Source organism: Sciurus carolinensis, chromosome 9, assembly GCF_902686445.1.
Source record: "Sciurus carolinensis chromosome 9, mSciCar1.2, whole genome shotgun sequence".
NCBI classification, from domain to species: domain Eukaryota; kingdom Metazoa; phylum Chordata; class Mammalia; order Rodentia; family Sciuridae; genus Sciurus; species Sciurus carolinensis.
In genome coordinates, this window is record NC_062221.1 from 37,762,163 (window position 1) to 37,775,148 (window position 12,986).

General features: G+C 48.2%; 1 protein-coding gene across 1 annotated transcript; it reads right to left on the minus strand.

The window, feature by feature from the left end:
* Positions 1-5,387: 5,387 nt before the first annotated feature.
* Positions 5,388-11,796, minus strand: LOC124993584 (palmitoyltransferase ZDHHC19-like; the record flags this gene model as incomplete). The annotated part of the gene is made up of 7 exons (XM_047565455.1): positions 11,684-11,796; positions 11,254-11,375; positions 10,594-10,733; positions 9,662-9,834; positions 9,123-9,228; positions 5,836-5,906; positions 5,388-5,490 (listed from the first exon to the last, which is right to left on the minus strand). Coding segments are annotated over exons 1-7 (828 nt in total), but the record flags the coding sequence as incomplete, so codon positions are not given.
* Between the last annotated feature and the right edge of the window lie 1,190 nt (positions 11,797-12,986).

Sequence of the window (12,986 nt, forward strand, 5' to 3'; positions counted from 1 at the left end):
CAAGTACACCTGCCCCTGCTCCCACCTGTGTGCTGTAGCTCCCAATCTACCAACACATTTGGAAGCCTCTGCAGCCATCTTGGATTATCCCCAAAGCAGAAGCTGTCATCTTTAGGTGGAGCAGTTCCCATCCTGAGATACCCACTGGAGACTAGAAACTCATTATCAGGTACCTCTCAGGTTACAGCATAAATATTTTTACAGATAGATGCCGCCCCTTCAGATTCTAGTTCTACTGAGAATTATGAATCTCTTTTTGACAGTAATAAGGTGGGAATGAGTTGGCTTCTGGGAATGAAATTATCAGACAGATTTGAGTTACAAAAAGGGTATTGGGGATGTGGACCTCAGAACACATGTAAGCTTGTCTAGTTCTTACCCAGATATGGTCACCTTTATATAGGTTCTGGGTCAATCCAGTCTGCCTGTTTCACAGGCCAGAGCCACTCCTCCAGATTTTCAAATGTGTGTCATGGGAATTGGGCCACTCCCAAGACCTTTTGTTTCTTTAGTTTCCAGATGGGATTCAATTCTTCCAACATCCCACAAGGCTCATCTCTCTCCTGTCTGCTCAAAAGTTAGGATAATTTGGACCCCTAATTAAAGAGAAAGTTTTTGATCTTCTTTTGCACTGAGGCCTGGCCCCTATACCCATTAGAGATGGAGAAAATTGGCCACCTGATGGACCCTAAATCATAGTACTATTCAGCAATTAGATTTTTTTCTGGAAGCAGGATGGTAAATGGAATGAAGTTCCTTATTACATTTATTCTTTTATCTGAGAGATCATCCTGAACTAGCAAAGAATTGCAAATTTGACACTAAGACCCAAGTGACAATCTGCTGCTCTGAGTCAGACACTGTCGGGGTATCGCGGACCCCACCCTAGCCTGGCACTGAGCCGGGGCAACCTGGTTTGCAACAAACACACTGGCACTGAGCCGGGGCGGCCTGGTTTGCAACATCAAGGACTTCAGTGTGGCACCTGGCACTGAGCCGGGGCAACCTGGTTTGCAACAAACAGCTGACAAGGACTTCAGTGTGGCACCTGGCACTGAGCCGGGGCGGCCTGGTTTGCAACAAACAGCTGACAAGGACTTCAGTGTGGCACCTGGCACTGAGCCGGGGTGGCCTGGTTTGCAACAAACAGCTGACACTGCTTAAGGAAATCGTTCTGATTGGATGAGGTGACTCGTGCTCGCTGCGTGCTCTCTTGATACCCCTATTGTGTTATATTGTAATCATGCTCTCCCCACATGCTCTGTAACCTGATTGGCTCTCCCCACATGCTCTGTAACCTGATTGGCTCATGATTCATATATAATGACCATGACTTCCTTGTTAGAGGGAGAACAAAGGAGAAGAAGGAGAAAGAAGAATGAAGAACAATGAGAATGAACAATAAAGAGCTCTGACCAGCAACCAGTTTGTCGTGTCTCTCTCTGCGGGCAGAAGGGAACGCGATAAGACACCAAATCCCCAGAACAGAAAACTTATTCACAGAAGAAAAGGGAACTTCACCAGTGAAATAGGAAATTTCCTCAGTTCCATTTTAAGGAAAAATGGGTCCTGAGACTGTTTTCCCTTTATATTCCAATTTAAAAGAATTAGAGCCCAGTCTTCCTTATCCAGGGAAAAACTTCACCTTTGATTCCAGAGTTGCTAGGAAATCTGCTGCTAAGGGCATATTTCCTCTCAGGGTAATGCCAGGGTGGGATTCAGACCTAAGATAGTACAGGTTCCTTTTTTATTAACAAAGTTAAAGAACATAAAGAGCTATGGAAGTACACTAAAAACCCAGAGCAATATCTTCAAATCTTCTAGCAATTATCGAATCTTTATGACTTAGCATGGAAGCACGTTCTGTTGCTTTTGAGTCAAAATTTAACTTCTTTGGAAAAATAAAGGGTCTTAGAGAGGGCTATCTAAACAAGAACCAACCATGATACAGCAAGGGGATGGAAAGTAACCAAGGCTGGCAAGAGTTGGAACACTGCCAAGGGGAGTCAGGCAGTTCCCCTCACTGAACCAAACTTGGATGCTGACAGAGATAAAGATGAATGGGACAGACATCACTTTATATACTGTGCATTAGAAGGATTGAGGAAAGTCCAAGTTAAGCCTTTCAATTAAATCCAGCTGGCCACAGTGATTCAAGGGGAAAAGGAGCCACCAGTTACCTTTCTACGGAGGCTCCAGGAGGACCTAACCAACACACAGATATTGAGCCAGGGTCACAGATGAGAAAATCATTCTTAAAGACAAATTCTTAATTCAATATGCTGCAGACATATGGAGGAAACTCCAAAACCTGGTTGTGGAACTAGACAAAACATTGGACCAATTAGTCCAGGCTGCCTCAGCGGTCTTCTATAACTGGGACCTAGGGAAGTAGAAAAAGAATTACAAATGACATGGGGAACTGATGGCAGTCATGTGAGCAGGTGTCCAGGGGTACTCCTTGACCTCCTGTTTCTCTTGAGGGAAAGAAGGCCATTTCAAAAAGGACTGTCCCCTGATGCATTGAAAAGAAATATTGCTGATTCAGTTATGGACCAAGGGGACTATTACTCATGTTGTTGTTGAGAGAAGAGAAAAAGAGGGGAAAAAAAAAAAAAAAAAAACAGTTTGGGAATTTAGCTGTGCTAGTTGTGCCTGGGGGCTTCCCTGGTCTCAGAGAACCACAGAAGTGCTGAAAGATCAGTGGTCATCAGCCATTTAATACGATTGTTTCTAACTTTTGAATTGATGGTTTCTATCCCAGATGAGTCCCCAATTCTATTACCTTCTAGGGCTGCTGGGTTCATTGTTCATCTACTAGATGACCTTCCAGACCTTGACCACTGAGTTGGGGAACCACTGGAAGTACAGATGTCGTCAGAATCTAAGAGGATCAAGACTGTCACCTACCAGTTCACAATGATGGGTCCCAGGGGCTTCCTTTATAGCTACTGTGACTGAAGTCCTACTTGAGGAGACCCTGGAAAACTTTCTCATGGAGAGTCCCTAGATAAATTTCCTTCTCAGCATGAAAGTTCAATTCTTAGTCCTGTCCTCCTCTCCTGGACCTAGGTTCAAAGGTAAAGGAATCTTTCAGGGCACATAGGGCCAGTCCCTAGAGCAGTATTTTACTAGACCTCTGTCTTGTTCCTGGGGTGATTTCCACCTCTACAACTCCTCTCAAATGCAGAAACTAGAGTAAAATAAAGGAAGTGGGGATAGAAGGATAAGATAATATAAAGAACCAAATAAATATAGATTAATAAGAATTAATATTTTCAATGTGTTTATTACAAGCATGTTTTCAGTTTTGTTTGCCTTTTAATTGCGTGAAATTTTTAACATAAAGACTTTCTTGTATGTAATCAAATCTTTTAATGATTTTATTAGCATCATATAAGTTTACTTGTATTTCCCTTTCATTCAAGCTGATAAATATTGGTATATTGTTTCCTATTTCTTTTAATTCTTAAATCGATCTGAAATTAATATAGGGTAAGATGAAAGTCTAATCCATGTGTGTTCCCCATAGTAATAATCAACATTCCCAACGTCACCAAACAAGTTAAGATTTCATTTCCCTGATTAGTGACCAACAATGCCAGCAGAAAATGAGTTCCTTCATATATGCTAAGATCTGAGAAGTTCACCTTCTGAGGTACTCCCCAGATTCCTCTCTATGAATGAAGAACTTACCTGCTCAGCTGCTGGAGTATGGGTGGAAGATACCCCAAATTTGCAGGCCAAATTTGGTAGTACACTAATTAAGAGTCAAGGAAAAACTCGACAGGGTCATTTGATGCAGAAAAATCATTTGACAAAATTTAATACTTTTCTATGATTAAAAAAGAAAGACACACACACACATGCACGCGCACACACATACACACACACAACAAAGATAAAACTTCTTCAAAGATAAAGGGCATTTATGAAAAATATTAACATCATATTTATTAAAAGTTACAGTCATAGAAATTACACATGAAAAAAAATCAAAGTATCCACTTGATAAAGAAAGAAGCCTGGTCAGTACAGTGAGACCATGTTTCAAAATTTAAAAAAGGGCTGGTACTGTAGTTCAGTGGTAGAGAGTTTGCTACCATGCTTAAGGCCCTAGGTTTGATATGATGCCCAGTACCACACACAATATCTCTTTATCACTCTCTCTTTCACAAACATACATACATACACACCTAAAATTACACATGTACACACACACACACACACAACTAGAATTAATAAAATGAAAGTTCCCTTTCTATTTTGTGGAATAGTTTGAGGTACACTATGTTTATCCTGGTTGGTGAGTTTTCTCTCCTCTCATCTTCAACCCTTGCCAGAAAGGCCACAAGGTCAGTTGCTGTGATTATTACTGATGCCACATTTTAAGGATGAGAGAAATGCTAAGTGTCTTGCCCAAGGGCAAAAATACAGACAGTGTTGATTCATGAGCTTGAATGTCTAAAGAGCCTAGTTCTTACTCTCCAGGGGGTACCTGTCCCAGCCCCTCAAGGACTCCCCCAGGAAACATTTTCTTTGAATCTAGAACAGACAGGCAGAGCAGCCATAGAATCAGCAAAAAACAATTTTATGGGGGTTGGAGAGTCATGGGGTCAGGGTGCTCCCAACAGGGGAGTTGGGGCTCAGGCCTCAGAGGCCTGATGTGGGGCTCACATCCTGGCAGCATGTCCATATCCAGGCATCACAGGGAGGGGGTGAATTGGAGACCAAGTCTCCCTGTGGACCTTCCACTGCAGCACTGGGCTGATGGGAAGAGAAACAAGAGTCAGTACATGGAGCTCTCCCTGAACTCAACCCACAGCTCACGGTCAAGTCCCTGACCCCTGAGGCAGAACAGAAAGAGGGCTGGCACCACAAGTGACTAAAAGAGCACTTGGGGGCACCGTGTGTTACCATCCCACTTTACTACTAATACCCCACTGCGTGTGTTTCACATGGGACTCCAAGTAAAACTTTCCAATAACAAAGAATCTCCTTTAAAACATTATAAACTCCTGGACTAGGGTCAGTCCTTAATAATAGCTGAGGAAACTGAGGCAAAGAAAGGTAGCGAACTGTTCCAGGGTCACTCAGCTAGTCAGTCATACCGTCTTTTCTCCTCATATATCCAGGGACACCTGGGTGTGCTCTGAAGCCCTGTGACCTGGACCTGCACCCTCACATCCATACTCCCACTCCTCAGCTCCAGGTGCTTCAGCTGCAGGGCCAGCCCCACCTCAGGGGCTCCAACAACACACGTGCAGCCCACAGACACCCCTGTCCACTGCACACCCACTACTCCTCACCTAGATGACTGCACTCCCTGGTGCTCCTTCATAAGATGTGTCAAAAGACACAGGTTGAGAGTTGGGCCCAGGGACGTGTGGGCGATGGTGTTCTGGGGAGAATGTTGGTGGCTGCAGGGCCGCCATCGGCTCCCACTTGGATCCCGAGTCTTGCTGGAGCAACACAACTTCTGACATGTACCTGGGCAATGAGAGGCCCAAAGCAAAAGGTCACTACCCAACTTTTGTGCTCTCCCTGACCACCCTCTCCCCTCAGCTTGGACAGCACAGAGCCCAGGATCACATCCAGGGCTCCCATCCAGGCTGGGATTGCACTCATCCCCATTTCTTGGGACTAGAACCTACAAAGGCAAGGAAGAGGGTTCCCAGAGACTCCCAGAGTGCCCTGCAGAAAACCCCAAAGGGAGAGAACAGTGAGGATTAAGGACCAGGGACCTTAGGTAAGGGACCAGGAAAGAAAACCCAGCCTAACCCCACCCCACCAGCCCCAGGGTCCACCACTTGAGTCTCTGGTTTACCAACTTACTTGGGCCCCAGTGGTGCACAGAGGGTGACATGCCAGTTTCTGATACAACCCTGGTCGAATGGGTTGTTCTCCTGAAGGGAGACGGGGATGGGAAGAGCAGCTCAGAAACAGCAGGACTCGGCACAGCCATCTCCCAGTGACCCTCCCTAAGGTGGTCAGCTGAGCCAGGGCTCAACTCAGGCCTGGAGCAAGAATCCAAGAGCAGGGAAGCCCAGAGTGACCCAGGGATCCTGCCTCCCAGGGCTCCTGGGAAGAGCCACCTGCCTCCTCCCACTTGTGAGCAGCTCTCCCTGACAGTGCTGACCCTGCACCACCTCTCCTGCCTTCTCAGGGCTCCCTGCTCATCTTGTTCCTCCCCTGGCAGCATCCTTGCTCTGTCTCCATGGGGTCCACTCGTCCTCCCACCACGTCTTTCCAGATCACTTATAAGATTTTCCCTCTGCTGCTCAACTGCTCCACAGTCAGTGTCACCCCCTGCTCCCACTTCCCTCTCCCACCCCTCACTGTTCCTAACCATGTGCCTCAGTGAATTTCACAATCTGAGAGGAGAGTGGCAGCAGGGATGCCCAGTTGTATTTTCCTAGTCAAAAACCACATGGCCCCGGAGAGTCTGGGCTGAAGGCCTTCAGTACACAAAGGAGTAAAGGTCAAGCTCAAAGGTCAGCTTCTCACTGCCAGCTTCTCCTCTCACTTCTTCCTCTCCCTCCCACTCCATCCATCAACCTGGCCCTGTCGTCCTCCCCCAGTGGGAGGAGTCTCATCCCAACTTCAAGGATTTAAATTTTAAATGTTCAGTCACAATGGGAAGGGATCCAGCAGCACCACTCTCCACCCCCAACTCTCCCATGGCTCACACATGAAGATACTCATTTTCAACCCTATTCATCACTAGAAGGAACAAGGATTCCACAAATCAGGACAGCTCTGGAATATTCCACCAGGTCCAAAAGAAACATGAATCACTGTTCTCTATGAGGTTCTGACTGCTTTACACAGTTCATAGCCCTTAAGAATGTTGCATGTTGCAGTGAATCAAACCTGTAAGCCCAGTGACTGGGGAGGCTGAGGCAGGAGCATCACAAACTCAAGGCTGGCCTCACAAACTTAGAAAGGCCCTCAGGAACTTAGTGAGACCCTCCCTCAAAACAAAATGTAACAAGAATTGGGGATGTAGCTTCCATAATAAAGGAAACCTGGGTTCAAACCCTACGACCAGAAAAAAAGAGAATAATTAATTACAGAGACTAAAAACATTTATAAAATTTTTAAATTTAGAGAAATAATATTTGGTTAGATGTGTATAAATATAGAAAATACAGTTTGTATATAAGGTATAGGAAAATCCTTAAAGAAATGATAATTACTACATTTTTGTGAAATGTGCAGTAAACTTGAATCCCTTCCTCTCTCCACATGGGACCTTATCAGACAGAAATAGAATCCAACAGCTCTGAAGCACCCAGACCAGTTACAATCACTGGCTCCACTCCTGGGGCTCTTGTTCCAATTGCGTCTCAAACACCCTCCCACTCCATCGGACCAAAATCAAGGGGCATCTTCTTCTTGCCCCATCTTCTGCCCAATTTCCTGCTGCCTCTCCTTCTTCTACTTATCCTGGGGCAATCAGGGCATCAGGCCTGTCTCTGTTCCTTTCTCTCTTTTCTTCTATCCCCAAAGATTGATTCTGTTTTTTGTTGGTTCACGCATTTTTCAGATTCCTATTCTTTGCGTGCTGGGGATTGAAGCACCAGGGCCTTGCACATGCTAAGCACATGCTCTGCCTCTCAGATACACACACAGCCAGATTCATCTCAGGGCATCAAAGATGCCTCAGCAAAGCCAGGCACGGTGGCCACACCTGTAATCCCAGCACTGTGGTTAATGAGGCAGGTGAATTACAAGTGCGGGGCCAACCTTAGCAACTGAGTGATGCCTGTTTCAAAGTGGAAAACAGAAGGGACTAGGGATGAAGATCAGAGCTAGAGTTCCCCGGGGTCAATACACAGTAGTTAACAAATAAAGTCCAGTCACTGAACTGGGGGTTGAAACCACACTGCAAAGAGAATGGCCAGCCTACTTCATGGTGCAGTGTCCAGCAGCAACATGAGGCCCTGAGCACCATGAGGAATGCCCAGGATGGCTCAAAGAGAGGGTATCATGTACAAAGCGTAGCAACCCAGCCCAGGGCACCTAGCTACATGCAGAGCAGAAGCACAGAGAATTACACAATAAGACACACAATAGGGCTTGCTTGGCTACTTCTGATTTCAGAGGTTTTTCCAACCCAGAAAGATCTGCCTGAAGAATGTCTGCTGCTTTGGCCGTTGATGGGAGCATCACCTGACAGCAAGGGCAGGGGTTAGGCTGACATGGGCCAGGGAAGTGAAGGGTGAAGTTAGTGAGAGAGGTCAAGTCTTTCGGGGAATAAGGCATAGAGGACACCCCAGGTGCATTGGAGGAGTGGGACATTAATAGCGGAGTGTGCTTGGCTTTTAAGATGAGGCACAAACATGTGTAAGTGACCACAGGAAGGAATGTCAGTCATTGTAACAGTGACTCATAGGGCACTTTCTGGTACCAGCCACGGTTCTATGTGTCTTGTGCATATTAACTCACACTTCCCTGGTTAAGATAGGGAAACTGAATGACAAGATGGCAGGTTAGCATGCCCATGATCTCTCTGATGATATGTTGCAGAGGTGTGATGTGGAATTCTGCAATGTGTCTCCAGAGTCCTTGCTACCAACCACCAAGCAATTGACTCCAGGAGGAGCTGCATGAAAGTGGCTGCATGAAATGATGCCTGCACGGGTGCTGCCAGCAATGCGGGGAGCCCTGTCTGGTGAATCCAGAGTGCAGACCACATTTCCCTTGAGACTTGGCAACTGAAGATGATGAAAGCAGAGTCGGGTAATGAAACTGGTCTAACCTTAATCATGGTGGACAGTGCAGGACGATATGTATTTGTCAAAATGCCTGACCATAGAAAAATGGGTGAATTTTACTGTGTGTAAATTATTCCTCAATAGAAGAGTTTTAGAAGAAATCCTACCATGGCTCCCAGATTTTCACTTCATCCAAAATAATCTCACGCTTGAACTTTCTGGGCCATTTTTACTCTTGACCCCCACGGGGTCAACTTCATTGCCGGTGCCACCTGGGGCTTGAATTAGAGCCTTATCCTCATCATTCCCTCAACAGAACACCTTCAGGTTCCTTGCCTTTTTCCAATCATGTGCCTCTCAGCCCAGCGGGGTATCCCGGCACAGGGACTCAGCCCTGCTTACCTGGACCTCGTAGAGGCGCCTGGCGGTGCTCACGGCTACAGCCTGGACCAGTAGCTCGAAGATGACAGGCAGCAGGGCGCCAGTGGCCAATACAGCTACGATGATGCTGTGCACAGGTTAAGAAGCCAAGCCCTGGGAGAAAACCTCACTGGCCCCGCCCCTTGATCAGGCTCCGCCCCTTGGCCCGCCCCCACAGAGCCCCGCCCACCGAATCTTCCTTCCTGGACTGGACAGTTCGTCCAGTACACCTAACCGAAAGCTAACTCCAACGGGCCTTCCTCCTACCTATCCCGTTTTTACCTGCATTACCCCTCTGCCAGGTCCTGCCAAAGTCTTAACTCCATCTTCCATCCCACCCCTCCTGTCTCCCTGACCACACTCACCTTCAACATTGCTTTGACAGGTCCTTCCAAGGGGTTTTTAGTTCTAGACCCGCCCACATCATCCCCGCTCTTGGCGACCCGCCCCTTGGCTGTCCGCACCTCCCTCTCCACAGCATGCGGAGTTCCCAGTGTGGGCCCTTGGGACTCTGAGGATACGCTATGATTTTGTCCAAGGACAGTGCCATGTCAGTGGTGTGCACCACGAAGATGACAGAGGTCACCACCAGGGCAACCAGGTAGAGACACAGGGACACCAGGAGGAGCAGGAACAGCCGGAAGTTCCGATGCCCAATGCAGTTGTTGACCCACCTCGAGTGATGGTCAAACTCCTAGGAGAGAGGAGGCAGATGTCCAGGGTCTATCTGGCCTGGCCTCCATGGCCCCCAAATGCTCAGGTCCCCCCAAATTCTGGGCCACAGGCACTTGGTCCCACACACAAGCTCCCAACTCCAGGCAGAACCTGGCATTTCGATTGCTGCAGATGTTTGTTAGGACTCCATGGTTCAAGAGGTCAGCTGTCATGAGTGAGGCATTTAGAGACAAGACTGCCGGGTGTCACTTGGAGCAGGATACAGAATAATTCTGGGCCTTTCTTTTCTCAGATACTGGACAAGGATGTAAAAGAACTCCCTTACCCAGCCAGCCTTCTGCACTTGGACGCCCATGCAGGATGTGCACATGAGAGAAGAGCATTCAGCACCCAGCAATCCCTCCAACTTGGATACCCAGAGGAAGACAGGCAAAGATTCCCAGAAGAGGGAAACACCTGGCCTTCAGTCTGGGTATCTAGTGTCAGCAAGCAGGGGATGGGACAAGTGCTCTTTCTTCCCCTGACTCCACCAGGCCCACCACAGATGAGATGCGCTTCTCATGTCACCACCTGTGCATAGAAGGCCTGTCTCTCAGGACAGGTGCAGATACAGCAGCAATAACAGATATGAGTGACCAAGCGTGGCAAAGATCCATTCTTAGCAGTCTGAGAAGACAGTCTCATGCCCACCTCTGGCCCACTTATGCTGTGAGGTTCCAAGTCCTGGCAAGGTGCCCCAGGCTGTGTTGGTGAGTGGACAAGGAGGAGGAGTACTCACCTCCACGCAGATGTTACAGGTCACGCAGTGGAGGGTGCGAGGTGGGCGGTGGAACTTGCATTGATGACACCAGGGCATCTGGAACGCATGGTTGTGCATCCAGGCAGTGTGTCCTGCTTCCGGGTTCTGCTCCACGGAGCCTGGCATGGGAAGAGTTTGGGCAGTGTCAGGAGGCCCTTCTCTCACTGCTGCTTGGAGCAGCCCCATAGCATCATCACTGGGCAAGAAGAAAGGGGGGAGGAGGTGTCCAGGGGAATCCCGGTCCCTGTTGAGCAAGCTGACCACTCAGATGGGTTGGCAGTCAGAGAAGGGCTTTCCAGCCAGAAGAGCTCTCTGCAGAGCTCCACCCTTGGGAAGAGAGATCAGTGCTGGATGTCGTGTGTGAAATGGGAAGGAGCAAGACTGAACTGTGCTTTGGAAGAGCCTGCTGGCCTCTCTTGCCAGCCTGCCCAGTCCTCCCTTCTAAAGTAACTGGGAAACCTCCAGGATTCTGTTTCTTCACACCTCAATGGCTTGGAAAATGAAGTGCCAGGGCCTAAGTCATGATGACGTGGAGGCAGGGATCCTGAGCCCACAGGTGTACTTCACACTTTAGAAATCACCCCTGTGGGCATCAGCCCTTGGGGTACCACTCCTTCTCTCAGGTTTCTGAGGACTTACCTCGATGTAAAATGCCTGGGTCCGAGGTGTTCAACGATACCAGGCTCCATAGGCTCAGAAGGAAGAGTGGGCCGGTGACCAGGACAAAGGCCCACTCCCCACGGCCCACCAGCCATCTGCATCTGAAACCAGAGCCAGACTCACTTCTAGTCTGGGCCAACCCAGAGCTCCCCACGAGGCCTGGCTCACCTGAGGTCGGACTCACAGACCTTAAGGACAGGGGTAAATATCCCGGCTAGAGACGCACCACGGAGACTCCAGCTAATGTCACCAGCATTCCCAGCCACCCACAGTTCCCTAGATGCCTCAGGCTCTCTAGACCTCTGAGCTGCTGACTATATATCCTTCTTTCCCTCCTGACCCTCTGTCCCCACTCCCCTGCCTCTTCACTATCATTGCCTAAACCTCAGAGCTTCCATGGGAGACTCACGGGTAGGCGAAGAAAGCGCTGCTCGTCATCACGAGCATCATGATGACAAAGGAGGCAAATAGACTTGGTCGGAACCAAGAACAGTCAACTCGAGGTCGACCACCGGGCGCCATTTCCTGAGAGTGTGGCATGGGTATGCCGATTCTCTTGGGAAATGAGAGCCAAGTGTTATGTGTGTTAGGTTCCCACCCAGATTGTCATGAGGATGGTAGGGAAGGAAAGAAGCATCAAGTGTGACATCACAGAGGTGGTGGCATGGGTGCTCTGGCTGCTTCCAGTGACTTCTGAGAGCACCCTTCCCCCAGGTCCACATACACACCTGTTGCACACTGGACATCCTGCTCTGTCCATGTTGGCTCTGTTGGAGTGTGTGACGTTGTGGATGTGGTTTGACTCTGAATGTTTGGCTCATAGTCTGGCGACCTGGACCTGAGTGTGGCAGTGTTGAGAGGTGTGGTCTAGTGTGAGGTGTTTTTGTCACCAGGCATGGTGACCTTGGAAGGGAGTAATGTAATTCTCATGGCCTCCAATAGTTCCTGTAATTGTGGTTTGTAATAAAAAGAGCAGAATGTGTCCCTCCCCAGGTTTCTGGCCAGGCAATCTCTACCCCTCAATGTCCTCCCACCATGATGCCATTCCCCATGTTGGGATGACCCTCATCAAAGGTCAGTCTCAGGGTCTGCCAAGTCTTGGACTCTAAGCTAAAGAAACCTCATCTCTTTACAAAGTACACCATCATGGGTGTTTTCTTACAGCAACAAGAAGCAGTCTAATAGAGTCTCTGGGGAGTTGCTGGGCGGGGAGAATTTGGTTGATTCTCATCACCCTTTCAGGCCTGGTGCTACACTTCTTTTTTGTTGAAACAGAGTTCCAGTTTGGGGTAGGTGGTATCAATCTACCCAAATAAATAACTCGCCCATTTTCCTCATTTCCAGGGTGGACTTTATGACACAATTTTGTTTAAAGAGGTGTGTGCAAATATCTATTGAGGATTTCTGGGAAAGCTTTTGACTTTTCAATGAAAGGGAAGATGACGCAGTTGGCAGAGCTCTGCGCCCCTTCTTCCTGTCTTGACGCTAGACATGCTGGCTGGGGTGCCACCTGGGACCCTTGAGGCCACAAGTCATGATACCCAGACACAACTTGTGACATTAGAGTCCCTGTCCTATCCCTCAACTGTCTCCCCCTAGCTGCATGTTATGAGAAAATAATTGGAGTTTGGTTACACTGACGTGTGTCATTGTACTGGTCACTGAGCACCTGAGACCCCATGTTTTGGCGGACTCTTCCCATCACAATTCTT